This window comes from Colias eurytheme, chromosome 1, assembly GCF_061535395.1.
Source record: "Colias eurytheme isolate Ceu_HAF_F1 chromosome 1, ilColEury1 Martin Lab GWU primary, whole genome shotgun sequence".
Taxonomy (NCBI): domain Eukaryota; kingdom Metazoa; phylum Arthropoda; class Insecta; order Lepidoptera; family Pieridae; genus Colias; species Colias eurytheme.
The window spans coordinates 10,514,245-10,535,719 of NC_142980.1; the positions used below are offsets into that span (position 1 = coordinate 10,514,245).

Sequence of the window (21,475 nt, forward strand, 5' to 3'; positions counted from 1 at the left end):
ATCAAAAAAATTACCTATCGTAACAGCTTATCCTAGTGAATTTCTCAAGATTGTACCGCAGGTTTATATAACTACACTAAAATCGCGTTATATTGACAAAAAATATAATAATATATATGTATAATCTAATTATCTAGTATTTAAAATTTATCATCCAACATTTTACTACGACTGTAGTAGTTTCCTGATTGACGGATTCAGGAAAAATGCTTTAGGTTCCCTCTATCCCTAGATGTTATACAATTCTCTTATTTCCGTAAAGCATTTAAAGCATTATTAATACAGAAATAGAAGTTTATTGAATTATTAAAACAGGGACGTAGATTGTTATTATATCTACGTATGAAATATAATCAATTCCGTACTTAATCTACAGTCTAGCAGTACTAACTAGAACTACTGTAGCATGAAAATCTATACATTATACCGAGTACAGATTATTCTAATTCTTCGTTTTGATTGTACTATTAGAATTTATATAATTTAATCCATCCATCTCAAAAAAGCACTGGTGCAAAATAAGCATGGAATACACAAAATTATTGACTGAAAAACATCAAAACTGTTAAATATCATAACGTGAAAATCTGTGTGTTAAGAGGTTCGCATATTATTTATACGCACTTTCATACGAAGTTTCTTTAGTCATTTCTTTCTATTTTTACTTTAATGTATATTGTATATATATTATATTGCATAATGTATTGCCCTTAGATCATAATTATAGATGAATCGATTCTATTATGAACATGACGTTCATAAATTTTGAAACAAAGAAGACGATTAAAACGTCGATGAGGTAGCTCTATTTTATAAAACTTGTTATTACTACTCTCACTACTTGTTATATATTTCAGATCAAACTGTAAATTTCAAATATATTAATAAACTTTATAAAAATACTACGAATTTGCAAATGTCACAATGTGTTAAAAATTTAAAAATATTGAGAAAATATAATCCTAATTATCCTATGAAGGCTAGAGCAGGTTTTAGTTTTGTCACTAATGAATACGATTCCAATTAATTTGATTATACGGCTGATATAATTTTTTTCGTGCAGGACCGGTTTACTTTTTTGTATAAAATTTATACCGCATGCATATACGTATAATCAAATGTGAAAGAGTTATTAGTATTAAAATTTAACGCGATCACTTTTTGGAGTGTGTATTTTTTTTTAGTTTTATTATTGCTGAGGGTTTTGGGGTAATAAACTCAATAATATTGCTGATTATTGCTGATTATACACGTAGCACCTCTATAAGTCGAACATCAAGGGAGACGCCAAAAAATTCGAGTTATAGAGTTTTCAACTTAGGGAGGATTACGACTTAGGCGGATTTTGATTCGACATAAAGAGTTTGAGGTTTATCCTTATAAATTTTGAGTTAGAGAGGTAAAGTACATTAAAATTCAACTTGCAGAGGTGACAAACATGTTTTTATTTATTATAAATCAACATTATTTCAAATCATTTTAAAATAAAAAATATGGCATTAAAAAGAGTCAGTAAGTTTTTTTTTTTTGCTTTAGATAATTTGGTTGTTCTCTAGCGTTGTCTAATCTATAAAGAGCAGAACATTCTTCTTCTTCAGAGATACTGGTTTGTTCTCTAAAATTTTGTAAGGTATTCAATGCGGTTCGAACAATAGAGGTAATAAATTCCAAATGATCAAGTTATAAGGGTTGTAAAATAAACCGTTGCTATATTCGAGATACAGAGGTCAAATTTAATTTTTCGAGTTATAGAGTGAAAATATGTACCAAAATGGCTTGGAGGGACTCGGTGATTATTTCGACTAACAGAGGGTCATGATTTCAAGTAACGGAGGTTTTCGGGTTTGAAGGGAAGGGAACAAAACATTTTTTCGAGATTTGGAGGTTTTTGACTTATCGAGGTTCGACTTAACGAGGTGCTACTGTATATTATATTGTAAGTGGTATATAGTGCTGAAGTACAATATTTGAGGCCTATATTTAGGTGCGAGCTAAAATTATTTGCATATTTTTTATTATATTTGCCTAAAACCGGTCACACATGATATTATTGCAATACAAAAATTTGTAAATGTCAAACTGATTAATTATGACAAAATATTAGCAGATCGCTCGCCTCAATAATCGAGATTATAACGAGCTAATATATTTTCATGAATTATAAATTATTACTTCCGAAAATATTTAAGGTCAACCTACACACTGTACCTACCGCTCCACGCCTTTTACCGTTCTTTGTAAATAATTTTTATGTTACGAAATATTATTGCAAGCTATTGTTATTATTATAAACAGTTGTAAAGCGGCCATTCATGAACGACTTTATTTTTGACATGTAAATGTGCACATCATATTATATAAGTACCATATCCAATATTGTTTATATGACATATATGACCCGCATATATTTTGTAGAAAGTTCTTCTTTCGATGTATTAAAGAAAGCAACATGTGACTTTACCGCTATATCACTTATGATGACTGTAGAAGCCATGATTACTTAAGCATTTGAAAAATTGTATTACTAACCGTATATTTATTTATGACCAGTTATTATTTTTCTTCATTTTAATTATTTTAACAATCTGATAATATCAATGCGTTTTTTATTAAACTTCAGATTTTTCATGTTAATTTTGCAATTTTGTTTAATTTGAAGATATGAAGGCGTTGCGTTAAATTGGTATTTGGTACACGGTAGCTTTTATTTGTATATGTGTATAAAACAATTATTAATTAATAGAGCTATACTTAGAGCTTATTGCTTCCGCGAATATTAAATTTCAGAAAGAGCAATTTAATAAGAGATTAAAATCGGTATAATGTAAATTAGTAGACGGATGAATACAATTTCAAATTTGCGGCAAAAATTTCCGTTTCGATGCAATTTTACAACTTAGCAATCACTAGACGATTTACACACTTACATTAAAAACAAACCGTTAAAAGGCTGATGAACGGCTAAAAATATTTTTTAAAGTATCTTAGATATTAGAAATTTAAAAATTCTATACAAAATATTATCGTAAATATTTACAAAATCACTCACTATACGTTTTTATGATAAAAAAACTTATGTGCGTTAATACAAATGACTGCTTTAGACGTGATACTACTTAAATTTATACGTTAAACTAATTATTGTTTGACTAATTTTGTTTCTGATTATTAATTAATGTAATACGCGATTCGATTTTGCATTACCTAATTGGTAATTCAGAAATTGAATCACTTTTATTAAGAACAAATCAGAAAAAATATTTGTCAGTTACATTCATTACATATATATTATGTAATTATAAACAAAGAGCCCCTCGTGAGCTTTTCATTGACAACATTTTTATATTAGAAAGAGCAAGTATTTCATATTCCATGTAAACACCATGAATGTACAGCTTTATAAAAATATGTGTCAATGAATAGCAAACCCTGGATATATTTAAGTGCGCATGTTAACTGTCTATTCACACCTAACCAACCTTACACCAAAACCTTTTTTTTTGTCTTTTATTTTAGTTTCAATTTCCAACTATACAACTTTATATGTACTAATATTTGACATAATTTTAATAAAAATCTGAAATAAGTGTATCTATCTTAAAAATAATATAAAATTAAAAGAAAAATAAGGATTACTGTTCACAAGAGTTAACCAACAATATAATAAAAATTATATAACCATTTCCAATTTCATAACGCTATTGCAAATATATTTAGGCACTTAACATTTTTTCCAAGTAATTTTCAAGACACTTGTAAACAGTAATCCTCTAAAATAATAAATCAATTAAACCTAACTTAACTTTTTTTTCAATTACAATGAATGAACACATTTGACATTGTTGATGGTATCTTTAGATCCTTAATAAAAAAATTAAAAATAATAAAAATTACAATAAAACTAAATTAAATCGGATTATTTTTGGAAATATGATTGCCACATTAAAGATTACGGCACCTTTACTTTGGTTTCGGAAGCTGTCCACACATTACTGAGTGCATACTACGAAAATTTATCAGTTATTGCATTCCATTTCCATAGTATACACAAGACATACACATAAAATATAGTACTTATGTAATAGTTACATATTTATTGCAAACCAAATGTAACCATTACATATTTTTATTGCAATGAGCATACACTACTCAACATATTGCGATGCACACCTTTGACAAACCGTCCCGAATAAGGCACAATAAAACAAATTGCTGCAAAAAGCCATCCCAAGTCCTACCTTGTTCTATATTTTATGTGTTCTATCTTTCTCAGCAGGTGAACAGCTTCACGCACAATCCGTACATTCCTGACCGACACTAGACAGTGGCACGTTATACCCAGGGTTAGACCCAGACCGGTCTATCGAGGGGCGATAAACACCATCGTTATGGGCGCAGTAAAGGAGTTTGCTCGCCGCTCACGTAGCGCGATCGCCGCTCGCTGCAGTTGTTCGTGCAGCACGACACGTTCCCGCCACCCTGTAATTTTGTATTGTTTTTATAAATATTAAATAAATTATATTTTTGACGTGATAACGTTTTCAAAGTCGTTTTAGTCGGGTGACATGTTCAGAAACTTGTGTCACACCAAAACCTCACGAGCGCGATCGCAGGTATAACGAGAGAGAGAGACGGACCGATCTCCTGTCTCATCTCGAGCGCTGCCACCAATAAGACGCTATCACGTAAACATCTCGATCGTAAACCTACTTTACAAACAACCAATTTTTTTTTTTTATTTAATTAAAAAAAATATATTTTTTACAGGAAATGCACAAATTACAGTCGTTCCTACTCGGAAGGATTCGCTTCTATATGACAAACGATCTATTAGTTATGTGAAGCGGGTTCTCATCTAATACAAGTGCAGCATACTATCGAACATGCTTTCACGTGAAAAAATTCGCTTCAATATTAGGTTCCTATTATCACATATAGAGAGTGTTCACCTTGTTCGTTTTTGTTCACCCTGATGCAGGTCGTACACGTACTGAACGCTGGTAAACATGCGTCTATGGCGATCGTCTTTTCGGTGAGAAGTCATAGCTTTATCTGATATACTAGCTTTCCGCCCGTGGCTTCGCCTGCCCGCGTTTTCAAAGAAAACCCCGCATAGTTCCCTTTCCCGTGGGTTTTCCGGGATAAAACCTATCCTATCTCTCAAGTTGGATCGAACTGCACATGGTGTGCGAATTTTATTATAATCGGTTATGTGGTTTAGGAGTCCCTTGAGGACAAACATTGTGACACGAGATTTATATATATTAAGATATACAGGGAGCTCACCTGCGACAGGTGCAGGTCGTACAGGTGCAGCACACAGCCCAACAAGTATGTTGTAACTTCTAAACGATATATCACTACACTATATAATATATAGGGAGGTCACCTGCGACAGGTGCAAGTTGTACGGGTGCAGCGCGCTGAGGGACATGCCTTCATGCTCCGCTCTTCTATGTACCTACTGCTACTACTGTGCTTAGCCTTATCCCAGTTCACTTGGGGTCGGCTCTCCTCGTCATTCTTCGCCAGAGACATCGATTCCGGGTCGTGGATCATTTACTTGAGCTTTCTTCAGGTCTTTGTTGATAACAGACATCCAAGTTTTTAGGGGTCTACCTCGCTTTTTCGGTCCAGAATTTATGGCCAAGACTCGCCGCTCTTGATGACAGACATCCAAGTTTTTAGGGGTCTACCTCGCTTTTTCGGTCCAGAATTTATCGTCGCCGCTCTTCTATGTACCTATTATAACATATACAGGAGCTCACCTGCGACAGGTGCAGGTCGTACAAGTGCAGCGCGCTGACGGACATGTCTCGCGCCTCGTCCGGCGGCGGCTCGGCGGCCGGCTCGAGCCCGAGCGCGCTGGCCCCGAGCGCCGAGCCCGCGCCCGCCACCGACGCGAGGCAAGTACCCTCCTCCTCGTCGCTCGTCTCGTCCATATCCTGCAACATACGTACTTATACAGAGTGTTTGGAATAGTAAAAAAATATACACTATCCTATACAAAAAAAAATGTGTGCGTGTACTAGTGTACACACGTAAGAAGTGAAACTTCATTATGACCTTATTTTTCAAAAAATAATTTACTATATGCAACTTCACAGAAATATGTCGAATCACGCGTGGTAGGGATAAAAAAAGTTGGCGCGTAACGGAAAAATGTCACGCGTAACGAAAAAATGTTACACTAAATTTTTTTCCAACCCCGATAAAGAAGTTTCACTTCAAAAACTCAAAACTATCTACAAAATCCTGGTCAGAAAACAACAAGTTTATGGGTTGCCTTCAAATGAAACGTACCAAAAGCATTGAGATAATATTACTACGTATGGAGGAGACACCACGAACAAAATCTGTGCGCCATTTTTTTGCTCTAAGTTTTAAAAATTATTATCTAGTTAGGTACTAATGAAAAGTTATGTTAGTCACTTCCGTATTATTTGTGTAATATCATAACACACACGAAGGAATATTTGAAGTGTTTCACTTTAAAACAAATAAAAAATGAGCGTGCAGTTAAGCCATATGGCTTATGTTAAGCGGAACATAAGTGATGTAGGCGGTGTCGTCTCCATGTATATCTCAATGACCAAAAGCAATAAATTGTAACGGCATGAGCTAGGTAGTGAATATAAAACAAATTCAATTTAATTCGCTTGAATTAAAGTCGGATTTACAAAACAACAAAACATCACACTGGATGGGTCTTTTGATGAGGACAATTTTTTGTCGAGCTGTTTGTGTATTTTAAATGGTGATTGTGTAATTAAATCACAATGAGAAAGTCCTCGTCGCATGACTCGATCATATTGTAACAAGATCGTTTCCTTAGTACTATAACAGGACAATACCATGGGAAAAAAGTTTTATATCTAACCTCTTACACTATCTTCAATCCTTAATTTATATAAGTCATCATTTTTGATTCTCCATATAATACGCAAAATAAAAATAAATAAATACAAACCGGTAATCTATACTGGGTCTTATGTTGCTGGTAGTACGAGAGAACAGCCGGTAGAGGTGTGTTCACGCCAAATATACTCTGTTGTATGTATGATCCCAACATTGTCCTATTCTGTAATCAAAGTATACATATTTATTTTTCATCTATACCTATTAAAATCCATACTTAATATTATAAATCCGAAAGTAACTCTGTCTGTCTGTCTGTTACTCAATCACGCCTAAACTACTGAACCAATTTGCATGAAATTTGGTATGGAGATATTTTGATACCCGAGAAAGGACATCTAGGCTACCTTATATTGCGAAATATGTACCACGGGCGGGGCGGACCTCTAGTAAAAAATAAATCATAGGGGAAAGTATCCAATTTAGTAATTTTCACATTATTATAAGTAATTGTGACAATTATTCACAGTGCCCAACACTATTGTTAAAGGCATCTCATATCACATTTGAACAGTAATTCACTAAACAAATTCTCTAAAGTATAGTAGAGCCATTTTAATAGGCAACATTTGACAGTTCAACAAAATTCAACAACGTAACCTAGTAACGACGACATAGAATAATATGATATTTCGTTTTGTTAGAACTGCACATTTGCTTAACTTTTTTCAATTACGATAACATATTTATAATAATAATGACCGATACAAGTAATTTTAGGATTTGATTTTACTGATAAACCATTCTAAACATAATAAACAATTTCTGATTTAAAGAACTGACGTTGCTACAATTTTGCGTCAATAAACCTTTTTTCTTTTTAAATACCAGAGACGTTACTCTAAAAATCGAAATCTGACATCTAGAATCGAATGCATTGATTACTTGGGAATAAAAATCATCATAAATTATTGACATGTGTTTCAAGTTCGATTGACAAATGTTTCAAGTCCGTATCGATTAATTCACTTTAATCGATGTTTTTAAGCAGGTTACCACCCTATGAAGATAAAATTGATAGACGTCAAATGTTGCCTATTAAATTGGCTCGACAATAATTATTGTAATACAATCTAATGACAATCTACATTCTACTCTTACTACTTGTAATACTAATGCTAAAAATCGATAACACAATGTATCCTTACCGTTTAATTTACTTACTTATTTATCATTGATTATTTACACCCATACAAAAAAATGTGTGCGTTTACTAGTGTACACACGTAAAAAGTGAAACTTCTTTATGACCTTATTTTTCAAAAAATAATTTAATATATGCAACTTTACAGAAATACGTCAATCACGCGTGATAGGGATAAAAACAAGATGGCGCGTAACGGAAAAATGTCACGCGTAACGAAAAAATGTTACACTAAATTTTTTTCTAACCCCGATAAAAAAGAGTCACTTCAAAAAAGAACGTGTGTGCCGAGTACTCGTGTCAGATGTGAAACTTTAGCAAGATTCAAAGATACCAAAATACGTGATACAACCTTCAAATTTTACACTTTACGCGCCTAAAGAAGTTTCCCCAAAAAAAAATATAAAATATTATCCTTACCAATCCATTATTACTCGGTATAGCATGATGCATGCTCTGTCTCAGCGACCGTAGGAATTGTCTTTGCGCCGGTTCAGCGGGTTGCCATCCCGGGTGTCTGCATGAGAACGCGACCAATGAGAGCTCCGTCTTGCCACCCTCGCCTTGGTTGTATTGAGTGTTGCCAGCTAGAGGCAACAAATTATAAATTTATAAAATGTAAAAATTACATATGAAAATAAACTTGAGAAGTACCTATTGTTATTTGTACGGTAAATGTTAAAAATATGTATTGACGTTTCAAAAGTGCTTCTCGAAGAAGTCTAATTGAATAAATAAATGTTTGATAGCAAGATGATAGCAAAAAAAATTTTCTTTTGTTGTGGACAGAGGAAACTTTTTAACAGCTGTGCAACCGAATTTACATGACACTTCCACTCTATAGTATAATTTTATTTGGAAGAGAGACATTCAAAAGACTTTCACTGGATAATAAATATAAATTTATATTTGTAGGGTAAGTTATATGAAATTCTATGTTATTGATATGGACAAAGTTGGAGGCATCGGCTACAACCAAAAAATTACATTGTCGGCATTATTCAATACTAGGTTTCCGCCCGCGGCGTCACCCGCGTTTTCTAAGAAATCCCGCATAGTTCCCGTTCCCATGGAATTTCCGGGATAAAAATATCCTATATGTTAATCCAAGTTACCCTCTATATGTGTGCTAAATTTCATTGCAATCAGTTCAGTAGTATGTGCGTGAAAGAGTAACAAACATACACACACACATCCATCCTCACAAACTTTCGCATTTATAATATTAGTAGGATAGTAGGAAGTAGGATTTATTAATTTTAATAATACTCACCCTTCAGTTTGTCGTACTTCAATGGAGTCTGCCAATCTGGGTGACCATGACGTCTTATATCAAGCTGAAAATCATAAAAATCTTTAGACATTGTAAAGGAAGATGCAAATAAAGAAGCTATTTTTTTAATGTTATCGTTTTTGTATGCATAGGTAATATAGCTGTTAAAACTAAAATAAATAATTTATATCAGCATAGGAATTTTGTAGAACTAAATTAAAATAAAACTTAAGTTTTACACAATTAATAAACATCAATATCATATATGTACTTCATGATGGCCAATTACTACATTATCTACTATAAAATGTTTCCATTATGTACCAACAAAATACATTTTACTTATAACATTTACCTGAGCGAAAGAGCACACATCGCCAATACCGAGCACGGTGACGGTGAAATTCCTATAGAAGTCCACGATATCAAGCGCTCGAGTGCGGAGTGAGAACAAGACCAGAGGACATAATAATGGACTCAGTAGCTCGAAGATTATGTATGCCTGAAGGGAATAAAATAGTTTAGTTTTTTTTTTGCTTTTTATAACACACTAGCTTTCCGCCCGCGGCTTCGTCAGCGTTTTCAAAGAAAAACCCGTTCCCGTAGGATTTCCGGGATAAAACCTATCCTATGTCCTTTCTCGGGTATCAAAATATATCTATACCAAATTTCATGCAGATGGTAATAAATATTTGAGAACCATCAAATCAAAAAACTTTATCCTTATTAACTCTGTTAGCTACCACAATCGAGAGTTTCGTACAGGAAATTATTGGGCGTCTCATCAAAATAAAGCTACTCACGGAAAATTAGTTTGATAGTAATCACTTGCAAAAATGGGCGAAGGATCCTGTACTATCATGTTCTGATGAAACGCAAATTAAAATATAGACGAATACAGAGCCTCTTCTTTTTGAGGTCCGATAACAAATATATACTGGATACGGTACCGCACGGAACTGGAACAGCTGCTGGAAGTGCGCGGCGACGTCCTTGGTGTGCGCGCGGCCTCGCCACGCGGCGGGCAAGTAGTGCACGTGCCCGAGCACCTGCACGAACAGTTCCTCGCCTCGCGCCGGGCCCGTGCAACCGCCGCCCAAGTCCTCGTCACCTATTAGCGCCCTGTTTTGGAAGGTTTTTCTTTAGTTTTTAATTTTTAAACAAGGTACAGGTAAAATAATTTTTCTATCTTAATATATATAAATCTCGTGTCACAATATTTGTCCTCAATGGACTCTTAAACCACTTAACCGATTATAATAAAACTAGTGGTCCGCCCCGGCTTCGCCCGTGGTACATATTTCGCAATAAAAGGTAGCCTATGTCCTTTCTCGATTAGGCGTGATTGAGTAACAGACAGACAGACAGAGTTACTTTCGCATTTATAATATTAGTATGGATTCGCACACCATGTGTAGTTCGATCCAACTTGAGACATAGGATAGTTTAAACATGTAGGTACCACGGGCAAAGCCGGGGCGGACCGCTAGTATATTATATGTTTCAGCAAAAGTTGGGACATAAAGATAAACAAAAATTAACAAAATTTCCTTTGCTCTCATTTCCTCTTTACAAATGACGATAAAATAAAAATCTACTAAAAACATGAACAAACCTAGCTCCAGCGAGTATGCAGCCCAATATAGTGATAATACTGAGCACATGTTCTACCGTCAGGACATCTTCATCATACACCGAGAGCACCACCAACACACCCAGAACACTCGCCGATAAGAACACGATATTCCTACAAAAAAATGGACTTTTTAAAACTGATCTACTACTTTAAACAAGTGTTTAATAGGATAGTTCTATTAATTCAAATATGTAGCATAAAAAAAGTTTAACAATCTATTGAAGATATGGCACATAGGCACAAGATTGTTTTTATATAAATTTTATTTCCTTATCCATACACCAGATTATAAATACAAGGAAAGTAATTTACATAAATAAGACATAGAAAAATAATCTGAAGATTAACCACATACTTTGAATACCTACTTCATACAAAATTACATTCTCTCAACAATATTAAAAAATTTGTTCGAATTGCCTTCACAAAGCTTCCTCGAAATGTCGCCTCAAAAATTATTTTCTGCTTTCGACTTTTACCTAGCATTTCTAAAACTTACTACTAGACTTCGCAAAATGTTGCCTCAAAAATTATTTTCTGCTTTCGTCTTTTACCTAGCTTTTCTAAAACTTACTACTAGACTTCGTTTTTATTTTCTAGAAAATAGTCTACTCACTTAGCAATAACCGTGGTTATGGGTGAACTAAAACTGGCCAGATATTTAGTAGCAGGTTTGTGAGCACGATTCAACCGGTCCCGTAGTTCGTGTTCCAATTCGTTGAAATGCCGCAATGTTATCCTTGCGTAAAGAGACCATGTGCGGAGTCCTAACGATCCTGGTGATCTTTTTATTAACTGAAATAATTGATCAATATTGATTTTACATGACACAATTTAATTTTCATTTATTATGTGGGAATTAAAATATTAAGGATATTAACCCCTTGACTACCGAGCAGCCCGATCGGGCCTCGACACAATAGATTTTCTATTGTGTCTGTGATTCCGGGGGCTGAGGCATTAATTACAAGCCGCATTGATATTGAGAGCACTTTAATTTTAATTTATATAATATGTAAAGTATACATGAAACAAAAAAAAAAGCGTGTGCCGTGCACACATGTCAGAAGTGAAACTTCTTTGGCAAGATTCAAAACTACAAAAACATCACCTTACTCCATGACTTCTCTGTTTTTATTCACGCGACCTTGATATTTTACTCTCAACGCGCCTTAAGAAGTTTCACTTAAATAATATTCATTTTTCTATAAGCAACAAACCTCCGCATAATTAAAGAAGAAGTACAATATCTGCCAGGCCTGTATCAGCGGTGCGAGTACGAGATTAGCCAGCGCCAGTAACATTATCTGCCTTTCCAACTGTCGAGCGAGCATCATACGTTTGGTTGGATCCTTGTAATTTGAGCGTAGCTGCCAGCAGTTCTCCCAAGGACTCCATGGACTAGCTGCAATATGGAAATGATAAATATGAAGAACTTGGTTATGAGTATGAATTTAACAATTGTATCACGAGTTGATAAGTCTTATTCTCACAAACTCTTCTGTGTTGTAAGTAGGATTACTTTAAAATATAGAAACAAAAAGGCTAAACAATTCCAAATTGTATACTAACAAGTAACAACTTCACATTATATTATTTACCAAGATTTTTCTTAAGATTACCTAAATCAGCATGGTATGGTTTATTCATGGAAAGCATAATAAGACAAAATGTATAAACTTACAAAATAAAAGAAACTCCAAATTCCACTTGAGACCTCTTGATAAATAATGGAAATCTCCAACACAAGGCACATGTATTTGCAGAGGTAATAAATTCTTGTTAACCATTGCCACCATATAATTATTAAATCTAAAAGAATTCATTAAAGTGATTACATATAGATAAACAAAAAAAAAATGAACACACACATTTGTAATTTTATTATGTTATCATAAAATAATTTCGCTTATTACTTATTAGTCTTCCAGATAAATTATTGTAAAATATCCTTAACAAATGAGCCGAAAGGATCTTTATAAATTATCCAAAAATAAAATATATGAGAGACTGTCATACCAATCCAGAATTTATTTCTCAGTATAAAGTGCAATAAGACTATGTAATTTTGTGAAATAATAAATTTATTTGTACTGAAGGAATAAACTTAAAGAGCAAAATTGTTTGTTTTTTATGTCAGAGCAAGCAAAGAAGCAGGTGGGCCACTTGATGTTAAGTGGTTACCACCGCCCATAAACACTTGTAACACTAGAGGTGTTAGGTGCTTTGCCAGCCTTTTATGGACAAATAAGCTCTTTTCTAGAAGGCCCCAATGTGGTTGTTGTTTTAATTAGTATTCTAAATAATGTATATTACAAGTGAAGCTTGCATTAAAAAGAATCTATAAACGAAAAAACAATTCTGTCCTCATTTTCACAAACTAGAAGAAAAAAAACAACACAAGCATGCAATATACATATACAAAAAACAGTTGCCATGCAAAAAGAAGAACAAAAAAAGATACATCAAAACAACATTTGCAGCAGCAGCAGATATATTTAATAAGAAATTTTAAGTCCAGTTAACCCATTGAGCCTCGAAAGGCCCGATCGGTCCACAACACAATTTTTTAAAGCCTACAATAACTTCTATTGAGTTTGTGGTTAAGGTTAAATTGAAATTATTATACATGCCAAGCCACAATATAGAATTCACTAATTATATTTATATCTCAGAATAAAATACTTCTATCAATTAGCTAACAGCCATCACATTGGAACAAAGGAACTATGTAGATAAATACCAAAATAAAATACAATTTAAAAAATACACATAAAATTGCACAACTAGCCCAATATACTTAATTAAAAGAAAAGAAAATAAATGGCACAAGTTATTTTTAAACATGTTCAATTTATGAAACAACAACATAAATTGTTGTATATACAATAGCAATAGATTGTAATTGCTATTGTAAATCTAAATCATCAACTTTAAAATTTCACCAAACATGCTTACACATCTCATCTATAATTTTTTATAATGTATCAAACTTTTTTATACCTGAGTATTCTATGATAAATGTCCAACTCATTTATTTCCTGTTTATGAACACACATGTGGTGTTCAGACTGGGCTTCCCTCACTCTATCTTGAATTGTAGTCCAATTCACCCAGGCTAAGTCATTCTAAAACAAATTCATAATAAAATGATCTTTACATTCAACTTTGAATTAACTACTGCCCATATACACTTATTGCTTCTATTCCTTATATGGAAAAAAATATGTTATATATGAATCCATCTTTCCCATGAAATATAGAGACAGCCTACTTCATAAACATAGGAATTTATCTCTTGTAAAAAAGGATTCTGATGTTACTATGAAAATGGGATATTTCATTCATGGATAGAGCATAAAATTGTAGATATCTTACCTCATTTATCCTTAAAGCATTATTATAAAATAATTTTGTATCGTAAGCATAATATAAATGATACATTGATATAAAAAGCCTCATAAGCCAAATAATAGAACACAGTACTATGAGACACCACCTGCAACAAATTTGATATTTAAAATCTTTTAAACAGTAAAATTGATTAGTAGAATTTTTTTAAATGCATCAAACATTTTTTGTTATTTTTGTGTCATTAGCATACAGCTCTTTCAAATGAACATTGTAAGGAGTTCATATTCATATATCATGATATAAAGAGATCACTCTTAATAAATTTTGATGAATTGAGAGCCCTGGCCATTCAATCAGTTTAAGACTTATTTTTCATATGAAATGATTTAGAGAGGAATAACTTAATCCTCAACTTGATTGCAACTATATTTAATTTACAACTTACCACTGCCATGATATACAGCTTACACACTCTGAAGTTGGCAGTATGACGTCACTTAAACTAAGTTTCTCACTCCTGTTTGCATTAGGATCATTCCTAAATAATTTTGGATAATCTACACAATATACCAAAAATGTGGAAAACCATACAATAAATATAAATTGTATCAAATAAAAGAAATCTGACATAATCATTGGATAGAAACCACCTCGTACATAATATCTGTACATTCTTGTAAAAAAGGAGTCTAAATTGTGTATGTGATTCCATCCTCCTGTAAGAAAGTAATTTTCATATATATAAAAAGAACATAATCATTGAAATACACATAATTAATAAATGTAATTTATATCATGGGACTTTGCTGGTATAAATAAGTTACACTGGTCAATTTAAATCTGTATTCTGTACTAATCTGTAACTAAGTATATACAATGTAAATGTAATACATGTAAGACATGACTTGTGCAAATCAAAAATAGATCAAAATATAAATGCATATTAATAAACATATAAAATAATAATGACCATGTGTGGTATTAACAAAGACAAAGATCTATTGTTCAACTTACCCTTAGTTTGTGGTACTTTGTGAATTATAACATTGGTGGAGTCATCATGTTCGGGATCTAGAGATATCACAGTAGGAGAAGCATTTGCATTTTCAGCTGATGCTGCTAATGGTGGAACTAATTCGTTGTTTAATGCACTATACGTAATATCACGTCTAAAGTGAGTCATTTTCATACGACCCTTTGAACTTAAAAATATTTCTACGTCTAATTTTTATACAAAGAGGCCACTTACTGTCTACACATTCTTGACTTTGGCCCAGAAAAATATAAAACTTTTAAAAACGCAGTTTCTTTATTAATACAACAAATTTTATTTCTGATAACTTTAAAATTATATATAGAACACATGTGTATAAGTCACATAAATTTAATTAATTAAATCTAACTCACGGTTACATAAAATTTAGGAAATATCATCAGAATGTTTAAGAAAAAATACTGAACAAACCAAATGACGAAAATAAACCAGAAGGGAATGAATGGGCATGAATGACAGTTCCTAAATTCAGTAAAACAAAGAAAATTCCATTTTACGCAAATGGTGCACTAACGTTCGCCGATAGATGGCGATATAGGTAACTAGACCTCTTTGTTTTGCTTATTGTTTTGTCAATTTCAGTTTCAATTATTGCGAAAATTAATTGCAAATTATCCTTAAAAAATGGACTTGTGCCCCAAATATTACAGAGTTAACTTTATTGTTTCCAAATATGTACGTATCGTACGTATATTTTCTATTATAGCTTCTTCAACTACGATATGATTTATTATTATAAACACACACACAACAATGGTTATTTTATAAAATTAAATTTCGTAAATTATATGTATATTTTCAGTTTATTTATTTATTTCATTTAGTTGAGTTTGAGAAGAATAATAAATATAAATTAAACTAAACTAGGTATACGGTCTACGTAAAATGTAAATCGCATTCATTTTTAATTTTTTAGTTTAGACAGCTGACACATGACGTCTGTTACTTTTCCTTGAGTTACCTACCTATTGACGATTGTTGTCTTTATTGATATTAGTTTTTGTAACATTGCAATTAATTATATATTCAAAGTGCCTATTAATATTTTTCAACATGTACTTGAAGAAGTCTATTCGCAAAGGCTCAAGGTGAATTTAAATTAATCCAATAAAAATGAATTTATTATTCGTAACGAATATCGATTAATAAGTTGTTATTGTTTTAGTAGTTAAAATTTATTTTGAATTTTAATAAACTGTGAAACATATTGAAACAATAATTTGCAACGAAAATGTTCATCGTGGGGCTCACAGGAGGTTTAGCAACTGGGAAAAGTACAGTGTTATCTATATTCCGTGAAAATGGTATAGCAGTAATCGATGCAGATGAAATAGCTAGAAAAGGTTTGTACGCTATTTTTGTACAATATACCTAATTTAATATTATAAATACTTGAATAGGTACGCCAATATTATTATATACACATTTGACATTACCATTTTGTTTTTCTTGTAGAATAAAAATGAATATGTGAATATTAAATATGAATCCACCATAGACGAAAATAGTTAAAGCATGTTGTCAATATGGATAAATCTTTTTACCTATAGAATTGGGAAATTATTTATAAAAAAGTCTTGTCTTATTTCTACAAAATCTTAAAAAAATATTACTTCTGTGCTTCTTTTCTTGATAATTGTCAACACGCTGTTTGATTATTTCATAGTGCTGGAGCCAGGAACAAAAGCATGGAAAGAAGTGAAGCAGTATTTTGGAGATGAAGTCCTCAATCCAGATGGTAAAGTGAACAGACTGAAGCTGGGTGAAATTGTTTTTAATGATCGCGATAAACGGATGAAGCTCAATAGTATAACACATCCAAGAATACAAAGTTCTATGATGAGAATGGCATTTAATTACTTTTTCACTGGCCACAGTTATATAGTCATGGAGGTTCCACTGCTCTTTGAAACGGGGAAAATGCTTACTTTTATGCACAAAATCATCACAGTTGTATGGTAAGATCACCTTGCTAATAAATTTTATTTCTTTTCAAGTAAATATGTCAAGCTGAGTAATTTTTTTTGTTATTACATCTATTGTTTGATGATGAGTTTCTGTAAAAGTTGGTAAAGATCTATCGGAATAAACTATTGAGTTATTTTCATAACACTTTATACTCACTTTCACTACAAGGAAACTCCATACTCATTTTTATTTATAAATTTATAAAGAATAGAAAAAATTCGATCACAAGGTGGGACTCGAACCCGCATCCTTTCAAATAACTAGATTTGTATTTATTTCCATGGTGGAATTCCACCTTCCTTTTTTTTTCATTTTACTTTTTCAATAGGTGTCAAGTATTTTTAAATATTGATTGACTTAAACTATTCTCAGTGAGGATCATCAACAGCTGGAAAGATTGTGTAAGAGAAATGACTTCGCCGAGAATGTGGCTAAGAAGAGGATCAGCTGTCAAATGCCACTGGAGAGGAAGGTTGCTAAATCGCATTTCGTTATAGATAACTCTGGTGATATATTGACTACAAGGCAACAAACTGAGAGCATTATAAGACTTTTGAAACATTCCAAGTTTACATGGTATGTCATTTTTATTAATCAATATTTTGGTTTGGATAGCGTTCAAGTAATACATAACACAATTTTTGAAGATTTTTGATCCCTCTCCCCCCTTGTAACGTACTTTTCTGTAATACAGTAACGCATCGTAACGTTTTTCGAGACCTCCCCCCAAATTGCGTTACATAATACTTGAATGCCCCCTTGGTTTCACTGCTGATAATGTCCCTGATTGGCTTGACACTTTTTATATATGTATTTTCAAATGTTATCTGCCATTTTAACTGACAGATAATGTTAACTAATTTTATACTGCTGGTTTTAATATAAGAGCTTAGGTACTTAACAGTTTTAATGAATATCAGATATATTTTATTGCCAGTTTAAATGTATTAATTGTACAATTGTACTTAGGTTGGAATTAGAGTTTGAAAATTAGATAGCTAAAATTAACAACTCAAATATAAAATAATATTGATCCTATTTCATATATTGACCGGTTGGTAGTGGCCCTGCCTTCCAAGCCAGAGGTTGTGGGTTCGATTCCCACCTGGGGCAAATATTTGTGTGATGAACATAGGTGTTTGCTCTGTGTCTGGGTGTTAATTATCTATATATAGTCCAGTCTGTGGGGAAATATAAAAGCCTCTGCTCTACAAAAGGTGGCGTAGAAAATGTTTTGAAACAATATTGTTTAGGTATGAAAGGTTAATAAAAATCCAAGTTTTCGACCTTGACGGACCCAGGCGCTAGCCGCCATCTTGAATTAAAGGTGCTAAAATTAGGTATATTTTAAATAACTTCTCAATTGTTTACTAAATCACAAAAGTGTCTATGAGGGGTTCAAAGAAGACAAAATTACCTACATTTTTTTGCTACATGATTATTCTGTAAGTCTTAAAGGTAGAAAGTTACAAGCGACAGAAATAATATATTTACAGAAATCATATAATTTTAATTTTGTTTAAAAATTGTGCAGCAATCTTTTTTTATTCTTTTTGATGGCCCGGGCTGGTTAATGGTGGCTTCTTCATTATCGTCGCTGAAATTTTCTGTTTCATTGTCTGTATTTTTAGTTTCCAACCATGAAATTTCGTCGATTAAATTTACTTTTTATTGATAACTTTACGAATCGTTCATATCGGATATCTTCTAAGGATTCCTTATCCATGTCCCCTCCGTAAAAAGTTACTAGAAAGCGTGCTCCAGCGTCTTCGATTTCTTCTGGTCATGATGACGAAATTTCATGGTTGGAAACTAAAAATACAGACAATGAAACAGAAAATTTCAGCGACGATAATGAAGAAGCCACCATTAACCAGCCCGGGCCATCAAAGAGAATTAAAAAATGATAGCTGTACAATTTTTAAACAAAATTAAAATTATATGATTTCTGTAAATATTATTATTTCCGTCGCTTGTAACTTTTTACCTTTAAGACTTACAGAATAATCATGTATGAAAAAAATGTAGGTAATTTTGTCTTCTTTGAACCCCTCATAGACACTTTTGTGATTTAGTAAACAATTGAGAAGTTATTCAAAATATACCTAATTTTAGCACCTTTAATTCAAGATGGCGGCTAGCGCCTGGGTCCGTCAAGGTCGAAAACTTGGATTTTGAATAACCTTTCATACCTAAACAATATCGTTTCAAAACATTTTCTACGCCACCTTTTGTAGAGCATAAATACCTACAGACTGGATTAATAAGTATTTATTTAAAATTTATATATGTATATTTATCAGCGATCTGGTTTCCATAACACAAGCGAAAGCAGAAGCAGCAAGAAGTATGGGATCAGATCGTGCCGTGTGGGAAAATTTTCCTGAAATATTTATTAATATTTTATTATATTTATGATCCTATTTAATTTTTTTTTTTGTTGCAGGTACTTTAGAGCAATTATATTGATTGCAATTTTGTCTGTGTTCTTTGGAGTTACCAATTTTATATTTAAGTTTTTCCAGAATGAACCAGTAACATAAGGGTAAATAATAAACACATCACAAGTTAATGTATAGTTTATTTATTTAAACCTTTGAACAATATGTATTTGACCTCTAACCTTGGAGAATTGGGACTAATTTTACATGAAAGGTTACTATGAATTAATTTTTAAATAATGAATTTTGTGGATGAATAAATTATGACTATAATATTTTTTATGATATCTTACGTGAGACTTGAATGGAAATTTGTGTGTTGTACATACTTTGAATATGAATGCCAGATATTTTAGCATAATATATTAAAAATGCAAGATAAAGTAAGTAACTATTGAACTACTACATAATAATCTGAAGGCTAAAATTTGCAACACAATTCATGATGTCATTTATAATTACGTAAGGTGAAGGGCGCATATTAGATAAATAAATATCGCATAATCGAAAGCATATTGTATAGTAATTAGTATGCATAAGATATATAGTTAATATTATTTCAGTGAACTAGAGCATATTTACTTCAAAACCCTTATTATTCTTTTAAATTTAGTCAGGCGAGGCACGAGGGGGATCCCCATTTTATATGTAAATACCTACTTCGTTCTACTTTGCATTGATTGTTTCTGGGGCCAATGATAATATATTAATGGGAAAGCGAATGGCCAATTATTATAGATATGCCTACGATACATTTATACTGTAATAGCCGTACGTAAATTACTGCCGTAGTCTTGGATACTCATATAATGCATACAACGTTGACAAGTTCGATACATATGAAGTGGTTTTAACTTTTTAAGCTTCTTAATTTGTGATATATATGGCTATTTTAATGAATGTGATTATATTGAAGTGATTCATTCAAAAATTAAATTTACGAAGCGATCACGGTGAGTATTTATCCGGTGATGGGACTTATTTGCATATACATATAAATAACTAACTGTGCCCCGCGATTTTACCCGCATTGCTCCGCTTCTGTTATAATATATGATGACGATGCCTTCTTCGATGATGATCTTCGAAATAAACTGGAAGAATTTTTCAAATCGGCTTCATAGTTCCTGAGAATATCGTGTTAAACCCAAGCAAACAAACATTCTCTTCAGCTTTAATATATTAAAAGAGAACAATATACAGTACCTACTTCAATAGCAATATTTTGAATATTTACTGTAATTCATTACTTTTTATTACATACCTAGTTACTATTAAATACTTAGGATAGGTTAGGCCGTTTTCATGTAATTTGGATATGCTGAAGATGAATGCAATTACCGTTTAGTTCGATACTGCTACTTTCACGTGCGTTATAAATTAAATAAAATAATATAAATAGCAAATACTATCTGTTCAATAATAATTAGGTAGTTACCTACTAGATGTATGTACGTCAGTAGTCAGTACGTATACCTACTATATACCTAGGTACCCTAACATAATAACGAAACGATCTTTAAATTTAAAAGTCTTTTGCTATACAAACAAAACCGTCCCCATAGAGGAAGTGATAGTCGTACATATAATGTTTTAGCAATTTAATACATGTTTGTATTGTTGCTATTTTCAACACGGTTGTTATAACACAGTAAATTACAATGTTATTTCCTACAGTAAGGCAACG

General features: G+C 32.4%; 2 protein-coding genes across 3 annotated transcripts; one reads left to right on the forward strand and one right to left on the reverse strand.

The window, feature by feature from the left end:
• Positions 1 to 2,722: 2,722 nt before the first annotated feature.
• Positions 2,723 to 15,784, reverse strand: Atg9 (autophagy-related protein 9). The gene is made up of 15 exons (XM_090104185.1): positions 15,340 to 15,784; positions 14,771 to 15,041; positions 14,350 to 14,470; positions 13,975 to 14,099; positions 12,656 to 12,783; positions 12,192 to 12,376; positions 11,588 to 11,766; positions 10,951 to 11,082; positions 10,286 to 10,457; positions 9,691 to 9,837; positions 9,336 to 9,399; positions 8,483 to 8,649; positions 6,971 to 7,081; positions 5,769 to 5,945; positions 2,723 to 4,479 (listed from the first exon to the last, which is right to left on the reverse strand). Exons 1-15 carry the CDS (start codon positions 15,512 to 15,514, stop codon positions 4,387 to 4,389), a joined length of 2,247 nt encoding a protein of 748 aa, XP_089960311.1. The 5' UTR covers positions 15,515 to 15,784; the 3' UTR covers positions 2,723 to 4,386.
• A 553-nt stretch (positions 15,785 to 16,337) lies between these two features.
• Dpck (Dephospho-CoA kinase) lies at positions 16,338 to 19,919 on the forward strand. 2 transcript variants are annotated; one of them, XM_090112307.1, is made up of 5 exons: positions 16,338 to 16,467; positions 16,545 to 16,722; positions 17,046 to 17,337; positions 17,720 to 17,923; positions 19,794 to 19,919. In XM_090112307.1, the coding sequence occupies exons 2-5, from the start codon at positions 16,611 to 16,613 to the stop codon at positions 19,888 to 19,890; spliced, it is 705 nt and encodes a 234-aa protein (XP_089968433.1). In that variant the 5' UTR covers positions 16,338 to 16,467; positions 16,545 to 16,610; the 3' UTR covers positions 19,891 to 19,919. The 2 variants fall into 2 exon arrangements, with proteins under 2 accessions (XP_089968433.1, XP_089968506.1); XM_090112380.1 differs by having other exon boundaries at positions 16,345 to 16,467; positions 16,548 to 16,722.
• Positions 19,920 to 21,475: the final 1,556 nt, after the last annotated feature.